The sequence below is a fragment of the Fusarium coffeatum genome, assembly GCF_003316985.1.
Source record: "Fusarium coffeatum strain FIESC_28 chromosome Unknown BRIP53273_contig_81, whole genome shotgun sequence".
Lineage (NCBI taxonomy): Eukaryota > Fungi > Ascomycota > Sordariomycetes > Hypocreales > Nectriaceae > Fusarium > Fusarium coffeatum.
Genome location: NW_022157877.1, coordinates 187,199 through 203,954, shown reverse-complemented (window position 1 = coordinate 203,954; position 16,756 = coordinate 187,199). Strand labels below are relative to the sequence as shown.

The window sequence follows — 16,756 nt, the reverse complement described above, 5'->3', positions numbered from 1 at the left end:
CTTTGATGCTGGTTGGTGGCTGTGGCACAAAGAGTGACGAGTTTCATTGAGGTGAGGGAAGGCCTCACTCATCATGGATGTGCTCTACCGTTGTGCTGGGCCTGATTTTGACTGATATTAGTTGTTCCCAAACTACGGTACACTATCAACTGTCATCCAAGTTGTCGGTACTCAACTTCAGACTACTGCAGCTTACATCCATGACATGGTTCTGAACCTTACAATACAAATCCCATCTCACATAGTAGTTGCTCAGCAGACAAGACATCACATATCTATCTACATATCAAACTCATTCTATCTCGCGTATCGTTTCCCGGCCGCCTCAAAACTATTAATTCTCAAAGAAAACCCTCAAAAAGCCTCCCGAGATCCAATACTAAACCAGAAGCCGTCTCCGTACCGTATTCATCAGGGCTTGACTATGCCACGCGGGTTTCAATCCCGATCAAGATAGCTCCAATGCAGCCACGTGAGCCACAGACACAACCATCCCCCGGATTCTAAGCGAAATCAGTCGACTTTGGCCTCACTAGTGATGCTGCTAGCAACTAGATACCGCACCCGTGCCCTACCCGTTGAGCTGGAACGCTGCAGGAAGCTATGCTCCGCGTGCCTCTCCCTGTGCCTCTTTTACTATCTTGCTGTAGCTGCCAGATCTGAGCTCCTCACGCCATGTCTTGTAAGCTTGTCTTGTCTCGGCTGTGTCTTGGACCCCTTTGCTGCCCTGCAGATGCATCACGTTATCCGAATGTCAACTCAATATTATGGGCAATGCGGACGAGCCACAAGACTGAACGCCCTGCATGGCAACAGGGTTTCTGGGCACCCGTTCTCGATTATCCTGAGTCAATGTTCTGAACCCGAGATTATGGTCCCTGGAATTTGTGCACGAACTTGAACCAACATCATGAGACACTTCTGACTATTTGCTCAAAGACCAGCCTTCATTACTTAAACCCCTTGGTGGCTTGTCAAGGACTTCAAGGGCAAACGCAACTGACACTGACATCGCTTAACTAGTTGAGTACACGCAAGACCAACAGATTTGGCTCTAAATCTATCCAGCTCTATGCTAGCTACTTAGCATGAGGTAACGAAACGTTGTCTGAATACCTGCTGCGTATGTAATGCGGATGTGTATATAGAAAGCCGAGAGGTTGGCCGAAATTTTCATCCAAATATATCCAGCATTGTAGAATCAAGCCTCACCAAAGGTTCAATATGCCGATATATGAGTGTCTTCATCTCCAGAGCTATAACAACCGTTAGAATAAGCTCAGGTGTTGGTCATATTGACATCCCCATCACTACCATCCTCCTTTCTCATCTGATAAGCCATCATGCCCCATACTAGCTTCATAGCAGCTATACGTTGCGTCGTATCAAATAGATCATACCAGGGGCTCCTCCACGCATCAACTTTACCCCAGCTACGCTTGCCTGCTTCTGGCTCGCCCGCCCCTTCCAGAACTTCAAGCAGTCTGTTTGGCACCCTGACACGGAGGATTGAGACATGGTGAAACAGAGAGCTCACTACAAAGATATCGTCGTAGTCAGCTCCCTTGACTCTTCCTATGGCTTCATACTGAGCCTTTTTATCCCAATGTGCTGAGGGGGGTCGGATCATGCGATAGTTGTCGTAGATACTCATGTTTTTACGGGGTTTCTTGGCGAGTGGCATTGGTAAGCCGTTCTCGTCACTTGGTTTCGCGTCTTTGTCGCCCTGTACTGTATCCTTCTCGATTTCACGTCCGATGGGACCTCCAGGGCCACCTCCCCAGCGCTTCTTGGTTGTCCACCATTCTCCCTCACCGAAGCGCTTCTCCGTCTTTCCTTCACGTGCACGATGCTGCGCCGTGATGAGAGCCGCTACGGTTTCTCGAGCAAGGTCGAGTGATTGCGCAGTCTCTGGGTCTGGCTGAGTGAAGTCAGTTGTTCCTCTCGCACTGACAGCAGCTACAGGCCCATGAACCACGCCTGCCCGGGCGGCTTCGCGGGTTGTCGGGCTCTGGAATACAAAAAGACAGCCAGAGGGACAGAAGGATTTGCGAGATCCAGATCCTTGTGGTGAGCTGAAATGAAGTCGAGGTTCAGTTCGGCTAGGCGAGACGTTACATCCAAAATCGTAAGCAACGAGTTTGATAAAAGCTGTCATGAGATTGTTGCGATATTCAAGCGGCATCGAGGAACCGGCACTGGTTCTGAAAAAGCTGGAGCTATCATCCGGCTTGGGACTCGCAGGCTTTGTACCCTCAGTGTTCACAGTTCCATCGGATGATGTAGCTTCAGCTGAGACCTCGGGCGATGGAGGGAGAGATGTTGGCTGCGTAGGGTCGTCCCAGAAGGAAGTGAATGCCTCAAGGCAACGGAAAAACTCATAAGCATTCCCTAGCCGAGCTTGTGTCTTTCCTTTGGGTGCCGGAAGCCTTCTGACAGTCCGAAAAGCGTCTTCGTTGACATTGGACAGCTCTTTCTTACGTTCTAGATAAACATGGCAACCAGGAGAGAGGCCACCGTTTCTCAAAGACTTTCGGGTAGATTGATTCTTCTCCTGGGCTTCATCTGGCGTCAACTTGTCCCACTCGTCGAAGTTAGGAATGTACGATGGATCAGGAACCAGGTCAGCAGGCTTGGCATCGAGGTTCAGGTTGAGGCCAATGGCAGAGAAACCGAGAGGACCGAGGGCAGCAGTTGATCGTCCCGTGTTTCGGAGGAGAGTTGAAAGCGCAGTGGCATCATCGACGGGATCATCTTGATGAGCGAAAGGCTGGAAACGAGGAAGAGTAACAGGCGTAGGAGGTGGTACGTCCTTGGGATCTACCTTGCTTTTGGCTGGGATGCCGGCTGAAGAGAGAAGGACAAAGTTTAGCCAGGGTCTATCAAGGTGGAGGAAGCTTGCACGGTAGCTGCCGTAGCTGTGGGGGAGGGGCAGGCGAAATGGACCAGGGAAACGAAGTGAGGGGGTGATGAGGTGTTTTGCGAGCATGAGAGGCTCAGGAGATGTCAAATAGGAGGGGAAGAAAGGCTCAGAGCAGGAACAAGCTGAGATGGCTTACCAAAGGTGGTGAAGTTACCAAACATGATGGCTGAAGTGGTTGCAGTGGCGCGACTAAGCAATGTAAGGTACCCGACCGTAGGAGGAAATGCTAAAAGGAGCAAACGACGTCAGCGAAGGTCCATTCCATCTCAGACACGAGGAGGCTCACATAGTGATAGGCTGCTGGAGTGATTGGGGACCTGAAGTGGCTTAATAACTCGGTAGGATGCCTCGGAAATAAATGATGAGACAATGCTTGGCTTAGCTACTGAAGGATGAGAGACGAGAGGTGAGCGATGGAACAATGTCGTGATGGACGGACGAGTAAGTAAGATGTACTGATAACAAGAGAGGGCTAAAATTGCTGGACAGAAACCAAAACAAACAAAACAATTCTAGTTAAAAGGCATCAGGCAAAACTTTTGTATAGAATGCGATGGCTGAATTGGCCGTTGTTTTTAGGGGAAACAATCAAGAAAAGAGCAAGTTGAAAGGCTTGACTCGGATTGAGTTGGAACTGGAAGGAAGCTTCAAAAGTTTTAGGCCAACGGTCAGTGCCAAGATTGGCTCGGTCCATTTGGAGGCGGGAACAGCCGCGGAAAACAACAACGTTAACAAAGGCAGGCACGATAGGTACGGAAAATAACCAATGGAAAGCCTCAATTCTAATCGATAAATGTACCTACCTAGATAGTCAATTACCCCGATTAAAAGCGCGATTATTTTACTGCTGTTCGAGTAGGCAGTATCCAACGTATAGGTAGATAATGACAACAAATGGCAAAAACTTCCTCCTCCTCATCTTCTCATGAGCTCAGATCATGAGAATCTGCATTTCGCCGGCAAATGGACCCTTCCTTCCGCGATTGGTCAGCTGCTTGACCAGTTGCATGGATCAACCAAGACCCTGTTTCTTCAATGCAAACAGATGGCCCGTAGCACAGTACCCGGTATAATATATAAATGTTATGCTTCATGCACAAACAGGAGTTGAAGAGGGCAATAGTGTATGCATGTTTGACTTTTGCCAGCGATACCATTCGTCGACGAGCTAGTATATCAGAGACACCAATTTCATGTAACAAGCTTGACTGTGGGCAGTGCATGTGTCGCGTTCGCATTAACATGGATGCCTATGAAACGGACAAGAATCCCGAATCGTTCATTCGTGCCTTACAAGAAACCATGGTTAGTACCAAAGAAATAAGAGTTGTGGTACACGAGGTGAAACCAAAACCTTGCTAAACACGTGTAAGTCACGATCAACGTCGTAATTGTTAACTTCTGACATGTCTTATCGTCCCTCGCATGTGGTACCGTATGACTTTATTCCAGGAACATCCTATCTCTTCAAACAGAAAAGCCCTATTACGGTATCCTTGCCTTTGAGAAAATGCCCGACGTACTTACCCTACAGAAGCCGGAATCATTTGAGCTACCATGTCACTTTGCATCTGCACGGAGGTTTCAGTCATGGGATGGTAACCTTAGGGTTGGAAGCCTCCAAGAACATCAGGCGAGTCATTCACTGATCGCTTTGACTCTATTCACGAGGCGTCAGGTAACTCAGCCTACTCAGGCGTGTCTCTGTGCCGCAACTACTAGCACGTTGGGTTAGGAAAGCGGTTTGGTAAGTGAAACCCACCCATCTCGTAGACGTTCTCACGGCATCGTCAAAGCTCAGACGGTTGTTTAGTGCGTATTAGAATCCTGGCTCAAAGAAAACAACGACCAAGAAAAGATGCTAACCGGCTATACGTTCAACCTGTGCTCAGACCTATTGCCAAGTTCGCCGATCGACACTTGTCAATGGCTGAGCTGTTCTGGTAACCAAGACTACACGAGCAATCCTCGGTAATCTTACACTCTAGACCAAAAAGCTCGGACGAAATAATTATCAACTGGACCTGACGGGTGGGAAAAAAGGAGGCTCGTGAGCGTCTCTCGTGTATTTCGACCAGATACGGCCACGCGTTGTGAAAAGGGGCATCCTCTCGAAGAAGTGCCAAGAATGTTGGTAGGTCTAGATGCAGAAAACAATGCATTTGGCAGAAAGGCACAACTAGGAAGTCATTTAGAAATTAAAGGGGATCAAAAGAAGCATTTGTATACCTGGCGGAATCCTCCTGTCACTTTTTGCTCCTTCTTTTCTTTTTTTGAAATATGAGTTACTCGCAGCTTAAGAGGATGATGGGATTAAAGTAGACGAGTCTTCTGTAAGACATGACAGGTCGAGACTTTAGATTAATAAGAAACCAACGTAGGCTCTCGGACGATAGTGGACAACTCATTCAACTAACTGTGTCATGTCCCTGTCCCACCTTTGTAAGGTCAAGATTTTTAAGGTTATTAGGACCAAAACGTCACATTTGATCCGGGTCGGTTAAGTCTTGCGAAGGAGAATTCTATTTCGGTAATCGAAGCTCGGAGGAAAAGGTAAGTAGTGCAGACTTCAGGTAGGGAACGGTGGCAGTCTTGATGAGTTGAGTTTGAGTTTGAGTTGAGTTGAGTTAAGTTGAACTTGAGTTGGCTTGACTCGAGATGAGACAACAGGGATCTTGTATATGGACTAACGTTAGAACGGCGGTTGCGGCCGGGAACATGGGTCGAGCTGATGGGCGACGGATGGACTGATCCAAGCCAGGATCAAGGGGAGGATCACGTCTTGAATTTGGAGGAAACAATTAAGCGGTCGCTAGTGCATAAAGGAGGATCAATGCATGTGGCGCTGGTCTCTCAACTTGATTAATTAATGGTCTCGTCGTGCTGACCAACAGAAGAGAATATTGGAAAGACAGAGACTGAATACAAACAGTGGTAAATTATTTTGCCATGTGTTTTCTAAACTGAGCTAATGCCGGTCTCATCCCAAAGAAGACCAAGTTCAGGTACGTTATGCAGGTGAAATGCAGGAACGTCTGTTAGTGTAATTAATATATAGTGCACTATACTAGAAACACTATACATAGAAACGGAAAATTATGTGGAATGGAATTTTCCAGAGCCTCATCTGGTTTGTTTCGTGGGATCCAGAGGCTATTTTACCGTCCAGGTCTTGTTCTAGCGGGCCTATCAGTCTGTTTACAGTAGGTGTGCTAGGCGATTACCACCAAAAACGGTGGTGGGTGCTCAGGTGTCTCAGGTGGACAGGATTGCTCTCGGGCGCTAAGGCCATCATGGGATGCTCCTGCCAAGATCCTCTTGGAACTCCACCTATCTGTACGAGTATTATCCGTACCTACCTGCCTACCTACGGCTGCTACGGTCGTAGTAAGATGGAAGGTGCCATGCTGAGCCTCACCTACCTGGCTCTGGCTGAAGGTCCACCTTTAGTCTAGGATAGTTGGCTATCAGCCTTTCTTCCCACCAACAACACGCTCCGTATACGGTATACGCTGCCGAACTGCATCATTTACCTACTCCGAGTCCTTGGCTTGATCGCCAGAATGGAGTCAATGGACATCTACAGTTACACTCACCACACCAAAAGAAACGAAACGATGGGAGAGGGAAGAAGAGAAGATGAAAAATGACGGCATATGCGGGTGTCGTATCCTCTAACCTCACTTACACCATCATCGTCCAACTTGAGTCTAAAGGCAAACACAAACAGAAACACCACATGGATGGCTACGCAAGCCAAGACTTCTCAAAAGGATGCCAGATTCAACATTGTTGCTCCCGACAGCTCTCCCGTCTTCTGTTTGCTGATTGCTCCTCGGCTACAACCTAGACTGCAGCTACTAGTGTAGCGCAGTTAAGCTCAGACAGCGTGGGGAGGTTGTCGTGCTTCAGATCTGTCGCAGGACAGGGTATCGCGCCATGACATCCCAGTCTACCGGCTTGAACTGAACCTGTGCTGTTATATCTGGATTCAGGTAAAACGCTAGCAGTAGAAGCGTTTGGTCCTTCTCCCCTTTGGGTTACTTCGTCTTGGCCATCTTCCCCCCTTCTGGGCAATCATATTGTCGTTTCGTTCTCTTCTCACACTCTTCGTCTTGCTTGATTCTCTTTCTCTTTCTCTCTCCGTTTCTGTTTCTCTTGGTGTTCTTTCCTTGTTTCGTACCCTTACTTTCCTTGTTGTCCTATTACATTCTCTTATTGCAACGTTGTTCATTCTTTCTTGATACTTTCCTGTCACGGTGTTTGGCCGTGATACTGACATTCTCTTACTCTCATTCCACTTACATGGTGACTGGGTCATCCATCTACATGCATATCGCCGACAAGTAGATGGCCACCGAGGCCCGTATGTAAACTCTTACACACTTGCTGATTATTTTCACTTTTGATCAACACCGAGCTAGGCTTCTGAGCTCAGTTCTCACCAATTGCGACTGGCATCGCGAAGTGTTTAGTCAAGAATGTTAGCCCTCAGGACACGGGCTGTATTGAATTCTTTATTTGGACGACAGTATGCCGGCATACAAGACGCCGATACCAATAACCTACAATCACTCGACGCAAGAGCTCCCGTAATAATTACTCAGACCGAGATGGCATCTCGCATCGTCGTCGTCCCAGACCCGGTCTCAACCGTCGTGGTCACACAATATGTTCCAGCCAACAACACACAGGACGTTAACAGCGCCGCCCTACCACCTGTTGCAACGGCGCCCGCTGAGAACTTGCCACCTCCCAACGATACTCCTGTAGTGGATGGAGACGCTCCCCAGTTTGCGTCCTTTATTCCTCCTACAAACCCCGAGGTCAATCCTGTTCCCACGACCGTGGCAGGACAGGAGCCCCCTAACGGCGTTCCTGGAAACGATGGAAATGCTCCGCAATTTGGGACTTTCCTTCCTGTTACAAGTCAAGAAGCCAGCCCTGCTCCCACAGCTGCGCCTGGTCAAGAACCTCCCAACGAAGTTCCTGTAGATGGAGATGCTCCACAGTTCGCGACCTTTATTCCTACAAGTCAAGAAGTTAGCCCTGCCCCTACGACGGCACCTGGGCAGGACCCCCCTCAAGAGGTCCCTGCAAACAACGGAGATGCCCCTCAGTTTGCATCTTTCATCCCTCCGACAAGTGAAGCGGTCGACCCTGTCCCCACGACTGCGCCAGGACAAGAACCCGAGCCTGCACCACCCGCACCTTTGCCCGAGACGACTAGCGCTGTCGAACCGATTCCTCAACCACCGGCCCCGGAAGCACCTCAAGAAACAACACCTCCCATTGAGTCGATCGCACAGCCAACTTCGCAGCCGCCGCCTCAGGAGACAATAGAGCCGACCCAACCGATAGATGGACCTGATCCAGTGACAACTGACGCCCAGCCACCCGTTCAGCCAACTTCTCAACAGGCACCCCAGGAAACTCCATCAGACGCTCGCCTCATCGATGGACCGGACCCTGTAACTACAGATGCACAGAACCCTGCCCGACCGTCTGCTCAACCGACAACACAAGGAGGGCCCGGAAACACGCCAGAGAATGCTCGTCTGATCATCGAGACGGAGACGGAGTCATCGTTCTCACTGTCCGCGACACTTACCTCTGAAATTCTTCAGTTTGACACTGCGTCGTTCACTTACACGGGCCCCCCTTCTCGCTCAACAACTCTCCAAACCCGACAGGGAACCAGCACTGATGTGTCTGCTGGTGGCTCTACCGAGACCTCTGACGGCTCTGACTCTGATGACGACGAGACGAATGTTGGTGGCTCCGAGCCGTTGTATACCACTGCGACCTTGGCTGATGGTGTGGTTACGACTATTGATCTTGGTGCAACTGCTGGAACTGGCCAATCCTCGGAAACCGAAACCCCTGGTGCCGTTGTCAAGGACAAGTCGGAAGAGGATGCAGGCGCAACCCCAGTCGTTGTGGGAAGTATTGTTGGCTCGATCCTGGGGATATCTATGCTGGCACTGGTCATCTTCTGGCTCATCAGAAGACGAAAATTGCAGCGCCGTAGAAGCACCCTTCTCACGCCTCTCGGTGTTCGTCCAGGTGCACCACCCGGTACACCTGGTAACCTGATGAAGTATGAAATCGACAACCAATCTCTGGGCCCAACACCACGATCTGCCAAAGTTGCAGCCGCCATGAGTGCCAATGCCAAGAAGTTTAGTCAACGACTCCGGCAATCTATGAGTGACGCCTCCCATATCAACATGAGCCGCGGAAACTCTCAATTCGGCCATGAAGGGCAAGTCGTGCCCACTCCACGTGCTCATAGCAGAGCAAGTTCAACCCCCCCTGGGCTACCGCAACAAAATGGATGGTGGTCTCAGGCTTTCGAAGAGTCGATTGCCAGGGATGTCCCCGCCGCGGCTCCTCCTATGGCGCAACCGGGCTATGACGGAAGACGAACACCAAGCCCTAATCCTTTCTCCGACTACAACTCCGCCGTTGGGGGACCTTCAGCCACTGCCCGTGAATATTCCCATAGTGTCCCGCCTCATGGCTCGATGGTGCCGCAGCCTCTTGAGCCTGCCCGACCCTACGCAGCGGACGACCCCTTTGCTGATGGAGACTCAATCATGTCACCAGAGCTTGCGCGGCAATCGCCAACGATATATGGAGGCGCTGTCGACCAACGTCGAAGCCCACCTATGTCGCGCAATCTTACCCCTCAATCAACGGGTGACAACATGAATCTCAGGCCACAAGAGGTCTGGCGTGGCAAGGTTCATTCAAACCCCTTTGATCTGGAACTTGATAATCGAGTGGTTCCCAGCATGTATGGCAACATTCAACAAGTGCCTCGCTACACTGTTGCTAGCTCTTTCTACAGTACCGCCAACAACAACAGCAACAATAACAACCGGTACACTACTAGACAGTCACGTGCTGACAGCTTCACTTCGAAATATACTAGCGGAGTGAGCTCGATCAGCGAGTGGCCTCCTGTACCCCCTCGTGTTCCCAGCATCTACGGCCGGTATGGGGATGACGGGACTGATCTCCCCGTTCCTCCCCAGCACTCCAGAAGTGATGACAACTCTTGGAGGCGCTGAGCTGGCCTTTCGATGTGAGAACTCGTCCCAGGAACACAGAAACAATTCGATTCGCTCCATCTCGGCGGAGAACCAGCATAGATAGGTTCTCTTGGAGGATGCATGGCTTGTTGTAAGGATGGAAGAAGATGATGAAAATTAGAAGATGGATAGATGGGTGTTGATGTTTGATGTCAGCGTTTATGCTTATGATACCACAGAACCGGCTTTTCTCCTTCTTTCCCTTAGAAGAACGCACACCAAGATGGTTGTTGCTAGAGTCAAAATCAGAAAAGCTTGCTATGCTCCGCCGAGACTTTAGTTCTATAACCCTATTTAATAAAAATTGTGCTGTTCGTGTAACTTGCCACGTATTTGTGTGTGGATAGTTTATTGTAAGCCAGAGTGGACTCTATGTATACATGTTATGAAGTTTAACTGTGTTTCGTTGATTCGAGTTGTGTGTGTTGTACATACAAGCTGGATATATCCAGGTTCTTAAGAGGTTGAAATGCCTTTCCAACTATCTGGATAGATATAACTGTAACATTGAATATCTAATGCGACTGTAGCCCTTGGACTAAACGTCAAACACTATGTAGTGCTAGAGACTTGTTGAGCTCAAGGCGACTCAGAATGAGATGCTGTTACGGACCTCGACAACACACAGAACTTACGCTCGGGGATGGTGGTTAAGCTTTGAATGCTCTGCTTAACGAAAACTATCTGAAATGCCACTGCTATGAAAAAGGGAAATATCCTGTACACTTAGTTACGACTCTACTCTCCTCGGTATTCAAGCTATCCAAGAAACAACTACGCAGTTATCACCACACAGTTCATCCGCAAACAACGTTTCTTGTATCGACATAGATTCAAAGATGTCTCGAATTTTGTCACAAACTCCCCAGGTAGAGACTTTCCAGTTCCGCTCAGCATGGCCATGCCTCTGTCCACTACCGCTGGAATTATACGATGGTAATGAGTTCCCCAACTGGCTGCCAGAAATCTGTTCCAGGGTCTATCATGAATTTAACAGGAGTGTCTCGAAGCACCATATTACATACAGGGCCCAAGACTTCGACTGGGATCTTGGATACTCCTCACTTCCCAGTGATCCTCAAACGAATATACCTGCGCTTCTGATCGTTGGGAGCTGGAACAGAGATTCCAAATGGGAATGGCCACTGATTGTGCAAGACATGGCAACATGTCTGAATAGACATCTCGGGGGGAATAAGAAGGCTCATCTCGAGATGAGGGCTCGTTACTTGCAACAAGCGGTATACATCTCTCCCCCGCCTGCAAATATGCACATGGAACAAGGCCGGCCAGAGATTCGTGATTGCGTATACCAACGCCTTCAAGCTCACGAGGCCACACGATCGCATACGGCCGCCATCACTCTGATGAAGTGAGGGTATGCGCAGAACCCATGGTCGAACCCTATCACGATATACATTTCTCTCGGCATCGAGTCCAACGAGGTAGAATGGGAAGACGTTGTGAGGGACATAAAGACTCACCTTAAGAACATAGAGTGGGGAAATCTCTACGTCCATATGGAACATGGCCTTTGCAAGAGCTATATGCTCAGAATGATGCCGCCAATGGGGCTCGAAGGTGTTACAAAGACTGTGGTTGAAAGAGCACGTTATAACCACCAAGAGTACAGGGTCGAAATGAGACCTGGAGATGACATCGCCGCTACCTGGCGCTCGGGGGATGGCGTACCTGCTGTGTGCGCAACGATGGGCTGCTGGATCGAATTCCAGCAAAGATCTCGTCCTGATAAATGGCACAAGGGCGCCTTGACGAACTACCAAGTCGCTAGACCAGCATTTGAAGGATACAATGTCTGTTTGGATACTACCTTAAGTCGATATGGTGATGGGAGAACCCTCACTAAGGCCCAATACGAGCGGATCAAAATATACCTTAAAGAAGTGCCGGCCATATGGGACAGCCATCTTGGAGAAGTCGATGAGCGAGGGTTCCAGTTCAGGTATCACGATAAGTGTTCAGCACTCATGGAAAGTCCGTCTCGGCTAAAACACGACTTTTCCATGAAGTGTCTTGAAGAAGACAGGACTGCCCATAAACGCGACCTGATTCTGGAACCGTTAGAACTGGCCGATCTTCTAGAGGACATCGACGAGAAGAAAACCATAAAAGCTGAGTTCTTCGAAACCCATTCCTCTGACGTGCATCGAGTCCTTTTTTGTTCCGGCAACAGGATAGGCCGGGACAGAAATGCACTCGACTGGGCTGTACTGGGAATGGGCGCACGAAACGGCCAAAACACCCTTCTCCCAGGCGTACTCCCACCAGGCCCTCCAGGCTTCTTGAACTGCCAGTGTGGCAATGGACTCCTGCTTTCAAGTCAACGGCGTCAAGCTCAAGGGTCCGAGTCCAGGCTTGACAATACGGAGCATGGAACAAGGCACGCAGCTCTGGAAAGGCGGCAGCAGCACGGGCATCACACAAGGGACATTTAGCCGCTACAGGAGCTTGTGCCGAGCAGAAGGAAGAATGTTACTAGAGTGGCCTATCTTTGGAGGCGCCATTTGTTCAGTAGGTGGCAGTCCAGATAAGTCTTTTGCAGATGCGGGAGACGGTGGTGCTGCGGTGTTTGATAGCGAGGGCAGAGTTGTCGGGTTGTTAACCAGAGGACAGAAAGTTTGGAGGGATGCTAAGGGATATGCATTTGTTACGCCCATTGAGGATGTTTTTAAGGACATTATTGACTCTACAGAAGGCGATATCCAAGCTGTAAGGATCGCTGAAGACTGAGGGTAAGATGGGTTAGTAGTTAGGTAAACCTTGACCAGATCATAGAGTCATGCCATGATAAGCTTGATATGCAGTAATGGACACCTTCTCTTTTCAGTAACATCCAATTCTTATTAACATTTTTGGTCGAGTACTTTGGAGACAAGTACTCTTGAGCCACTCGTTAATCCACATCCCATCCGCGTTCCATCCAACCAAATAACACGCTTTGTTCTAGTCGACTCATCCCTCGTGAACTCATGACATCAGACATGGAAACTTACTCTGCCGGAAACCTGTATTTGATTGGTTACATCTTAAAGAGTAAGGGTCCTTGGGCGCGAAACGGACACGTCTTTACTGCTGCGCGCTCTTTCGCGCGTAAATTGCCCGTCGGACGCGCGCCAAACACGACCTTGATCCTTGCTTATTGCAGAAAAAAAGGTTTTTGCATGAGGTCAATTGCAGACGGACCATGGTCATACGACCAATATCCAAGGCCAAAGTCAAATCAGAGTAAAAAATGTGAACAAATGTTTAGTCAAGTCGATAGCAAAGTAGTAAGTAATCACATTGTCCATAAGCCGTTCCATCAATCCCATCTAGTAACCTCAGGTAAATTACCCCTTTTCTCCTGAACCGGCCCATAATGTAATAGTAATGTAATCTTCATTTTATCAAAGCTTCACCTCAACCGAGATGAATCAACTCAACCACCAAATATACCATCCTCCAGGTCCCCATAGGGGAACACGGCCTCCTGCGGCCTCCTTGGGGATAAAAGACCGGTCTTCATGCCGTAGCCGCTTAGTCTATAACGCCGTCGCAAAAGTAGTGTGTAAAAACAGACATGTACAGTGAGCGTTTCTGTACGCCTCAGAAAGCTGGGGCAGGATCCAAACAGTATAATAAAAGTGAAAAGAAGATGCGTGCGCGGGTGTTGTCATGGTATCATGTACACGAGGAACTCGGATCCTGGTTCAACACCAATCCCATATCCATCCATCAAGTAAACAAATCAAAACTCGACGACAACCACTAGTCGAACGTGAGTCGTCTTTGCGTTACGCTCACGGGTGTCCTAGTTGCCGTGAGTGAGACTGGTGTTTTGAATGTCTTTTGTGCTGGACTGGGTGTGATGTTGACAAATTCGGCAAAGTCAAATGCTTGGCTGGGAGTGGTTGGGAACATGTTGCCCCCACCAGGTGTCATCATCATCGAAGAAGGCAGGTCCATCTTGTTGTTCTTCAGAGGAGGGGTTGAAGGAGGCTCCATTCGTGTTCTAGTTGAGGTTCTGACAGCTGGCGATGGTGAAGCTGCTAGGTAAAGGAGGAGATCTGCGCCTTCTTCGCCGGTCTTGCCGTTACCACCTGCACCGGCATCGCCTTTGGTTCGCTTGTTGAGAGATCGGGTACGCATGGGTGGTGTGCGTGGAGGAGATGATCGGATGTTGGTAGGGTTGAAAGAGTGAATAGGCAGAAGATCGTCATCATCATCGGAAGGGGCTGCAAAATTAGGTGATGTCAGGTCACGGCCCATCATACCCTGCTGATAAAAGGAGACGTCGGGACCGCCCGATGTGGTGAAGTGCTGTTGCCGCCGGGGCTTCAGAGGAGACGATCGTGCAAGTGAATGCGAGTTCTTCCATACACCGTTGCTGCCAAAGGACTTGTGTGCTGTAGGAGAGAGTCGGAACCGTTTGCTAGGGCTCGATGAAACATCGTGAAATGTGGCGAGGTATGTGCGCTTGCGGTGACCGGTGCTGCCGTTGCTGGAGCCTATCGCATCCGAGAACAGGGGCGCTTTCATCGGAGAGCTCATGAGAGCTCGAGAAGGGTATGGGAGGTCGGATGCACTTGATGATGAGTCGGAGAGGACATCTGTAGGTTCGGCCAGGCGTTTTCTTCGCAACTCCTCTTCGACTTTGGGCTCGATGGAGTCGAGGGTGAGATCTTCCCAGCCATGCTTGGTCTTGAACTTTGCGAGGGCGAGGCGGTTCTGTAGACGACGTGCGATCTAGAAGTGGGGAACTGTCAGTCAAAGGTGATTTTCAAGGAGGAGAGGATGACTTCGATTCAGAATTGAAAACGAATTTGTCGACGGTGAAATAATCTGCTTACCTTGCTCACTTCTGCACGCTTAAGAACACTATCGACGACATCCTCTGGTTGTTTCTTCCACGGCGAAGACATTGTATGCTGCAGCACTTTGTGCACTTGCTGCTAGGGGCAACCGCCGTGAAAGATGAAAGAAATTAAGTGGTCGAATCGATCGATGTGAGTAAAAAGGAGGTGATAAATAATTGGTGATACTCGAGGACAGGTTAAAGGCTCGTCGATGAGAGTCAAGGTGCAAAAAATGGGTTCAAGGAGTGAATTGTGGTGAGTTGGTTGGTGGATGGTGTTTGGATGAATGAATGAAGAATCAAAGTAAAGTTGGAGAGAAAGAGAAGCATCCAATGCAAATGCAATCTCGAGGGGCCGTTACAGTTAGGTACTGTACCTATAGGAGCTGGAGCGTGCTAAACTTGGCTCAAGTGGGTCCCGCTAACTCTGCAGGTGCCCGTCATCAAGTAGCAGGTACTTTGACCTTTTCTGAAGCCACTTGCCCTGTGAGGGGCTCCGTGCTACTACGGCCGGGTAACCATTTAATGACTGTAGCAGTTAAGTTACTGAGGTACAGTACTAGTTTCCCCTCGAGCTGAGCTTCGGATCTGTAGTAAACAATGAATGATTTCTAGCCGCATTTCTTTGTTCGGATACGGACTTGGTGATGTTTCTTTGTTCTTCATTATTGTTATGCAGCCTCATAATCTATCTATCTGATGTCTGTGCATACTAAGTAAAGTCCGTGATGAGCATCCCCCTAATATCGAAGCACAAGCCAAAACTCAAACCCTTCAACTGCAGTGGCTCTTTCAACATACGAAAAACCATCCATCACCAAAACATGAGACGACCCACGATTCAATACGTCAACTAACCTCCCCCAGCATCTGGTCGCTGGGGCCACCAAGTAAAATCTGGTCACATTCCTCTGGAAACGAAACCCCCAGTTTGCTCACTAGACCCGATCCGCCCTGCAAGTTTTTAATTAGACATGTACACTCTACTTGAGTACTTTCAGAAAAAGTATTTATGCATGCACTTTGCACACTGATTTCAGCCAATCAGAAGCTTTGTAGTGATCCCTTCTCACTCGAGCTGACGCTGCTGGGCCAGCAATCGACCCAGTTGGCGTTTCCATTCCCAGCTGGAACGGAAGAGAGAGCTCCATCCAACCCAGGCTTCTGGTTCGCAGGAGACAGAATCGTCCACTAAGGCTTAGGGTACAGAAATAAAGTAACCTAAACGCCAGCCTTAGCCGGCATAAGATGACCAAATTATTTCGTCTCTTATGCTCTCGACGGCGAAGGCCTACCTGCGAGAGCCTTATTATGAGGCGCCTTTGATAGGCCTCTATCAGCACAAGCGAGATGCAGTCCCCTTATTAGATCGAGCTGCCGTTGAGATATACTATTACTCTATACTCAGCTCATTTTATATCTGCTAGATTTATGCAAGGTTCCTCTATATTATTTTATTCTGCATTTTTAGCTTGATCTTTGTCCTTTGTTTTAACTGCATCCAACTCCTTGCTGGTCATCCTTCAGCGTGATTGGCCCCTGATTATTTTCAAGATTGACCAAAACTCGGTCTTGACCGACCACGATGCAAGGGATTGCCTGAGCGAATATCGGCTTGGCGATCAATATATGGATACTGCACAGATATCGTTTCCCCTATCCTCTATAAGTTGAAATAGAAATAGGAGGTAGATCCCATGCATGATTTTCGCAGAGCTCTCCATACTCCTAATTTCGCTAGCGAACGGTTCGCTCTCTGGTTCGAGTCTGATAGAAGAAATTATCACCATAATGATCAACGAGTCTTAGTAGTTGCTCTATCCAATTCAATTGAGCCTTGGATTGAGTTGTGTCCATATCGATTACCTATGTATAGTGGTT

General features: G+C 48.9%; 3 protein-coding genes across 3 annotated transcripts; 1 reads left to right on the top strand and 2 right to left on the bottom strand.

The window, feature by feature from the left end:
* Window positions 1-1,279: 1,279 nt before the first annotated feature.
* FIESC28_03921 (uncharacterized protein) lies at window positions 1,280-2,989 on the bottom strand (the record flags this gene model as incomplete). The annotated part of the gene is made up of 1 exon (XM_031158070.1): window positions 1,280-2,989. The coding sequence occupies one exon, from the start codon at window positions 2,987-2,989 to the stop codon at window positions 1,280-1,282; it is 1,710 nt and encodes a 569-aa protein (XP_031017929.1).
* A 4,547-nt stretch (window positions 2,990-7,536) lies between these two features.
* On the top strand, window positions 7,537-9,999 carry FIESC28_03920 (uncharacterized protein; the record flags this gene model as incomplete). The annotated part of the gene is made up of 1 exon (XM_031158069.1): window positions 7,537-9,999. The coding sequence occupies one exon, from the start codon at window positions 7,537-7,539 to the stop codon at window positions 9,997-9,999; it is 2,463 nt and encodes an 820-aa protein (XP_031017928.1).
* A 3,789-nt stretch (window positions 10,000-13,788) lies between these two features.
* Window positions 13,789-14,942, bottom strand: FIESC28_03919 (uncharacterized protein; the record flags this gene model as incomplete). Its single annotated transcript, XM_031158068.1, has 2 exons — window positions 13,789-14,766; window positions 14,871-14,942. 2 exons carry the CDS (start codon window positions 14,940-14,942, stop codon window positions 13,789-13,791), a joined length of 1,050 nt encoding a protein of 349 aa, XP_031017927.1.
* Between the last annotated feature and the right edge of the window lie 1,814 nt (window positions 14,943-16,756).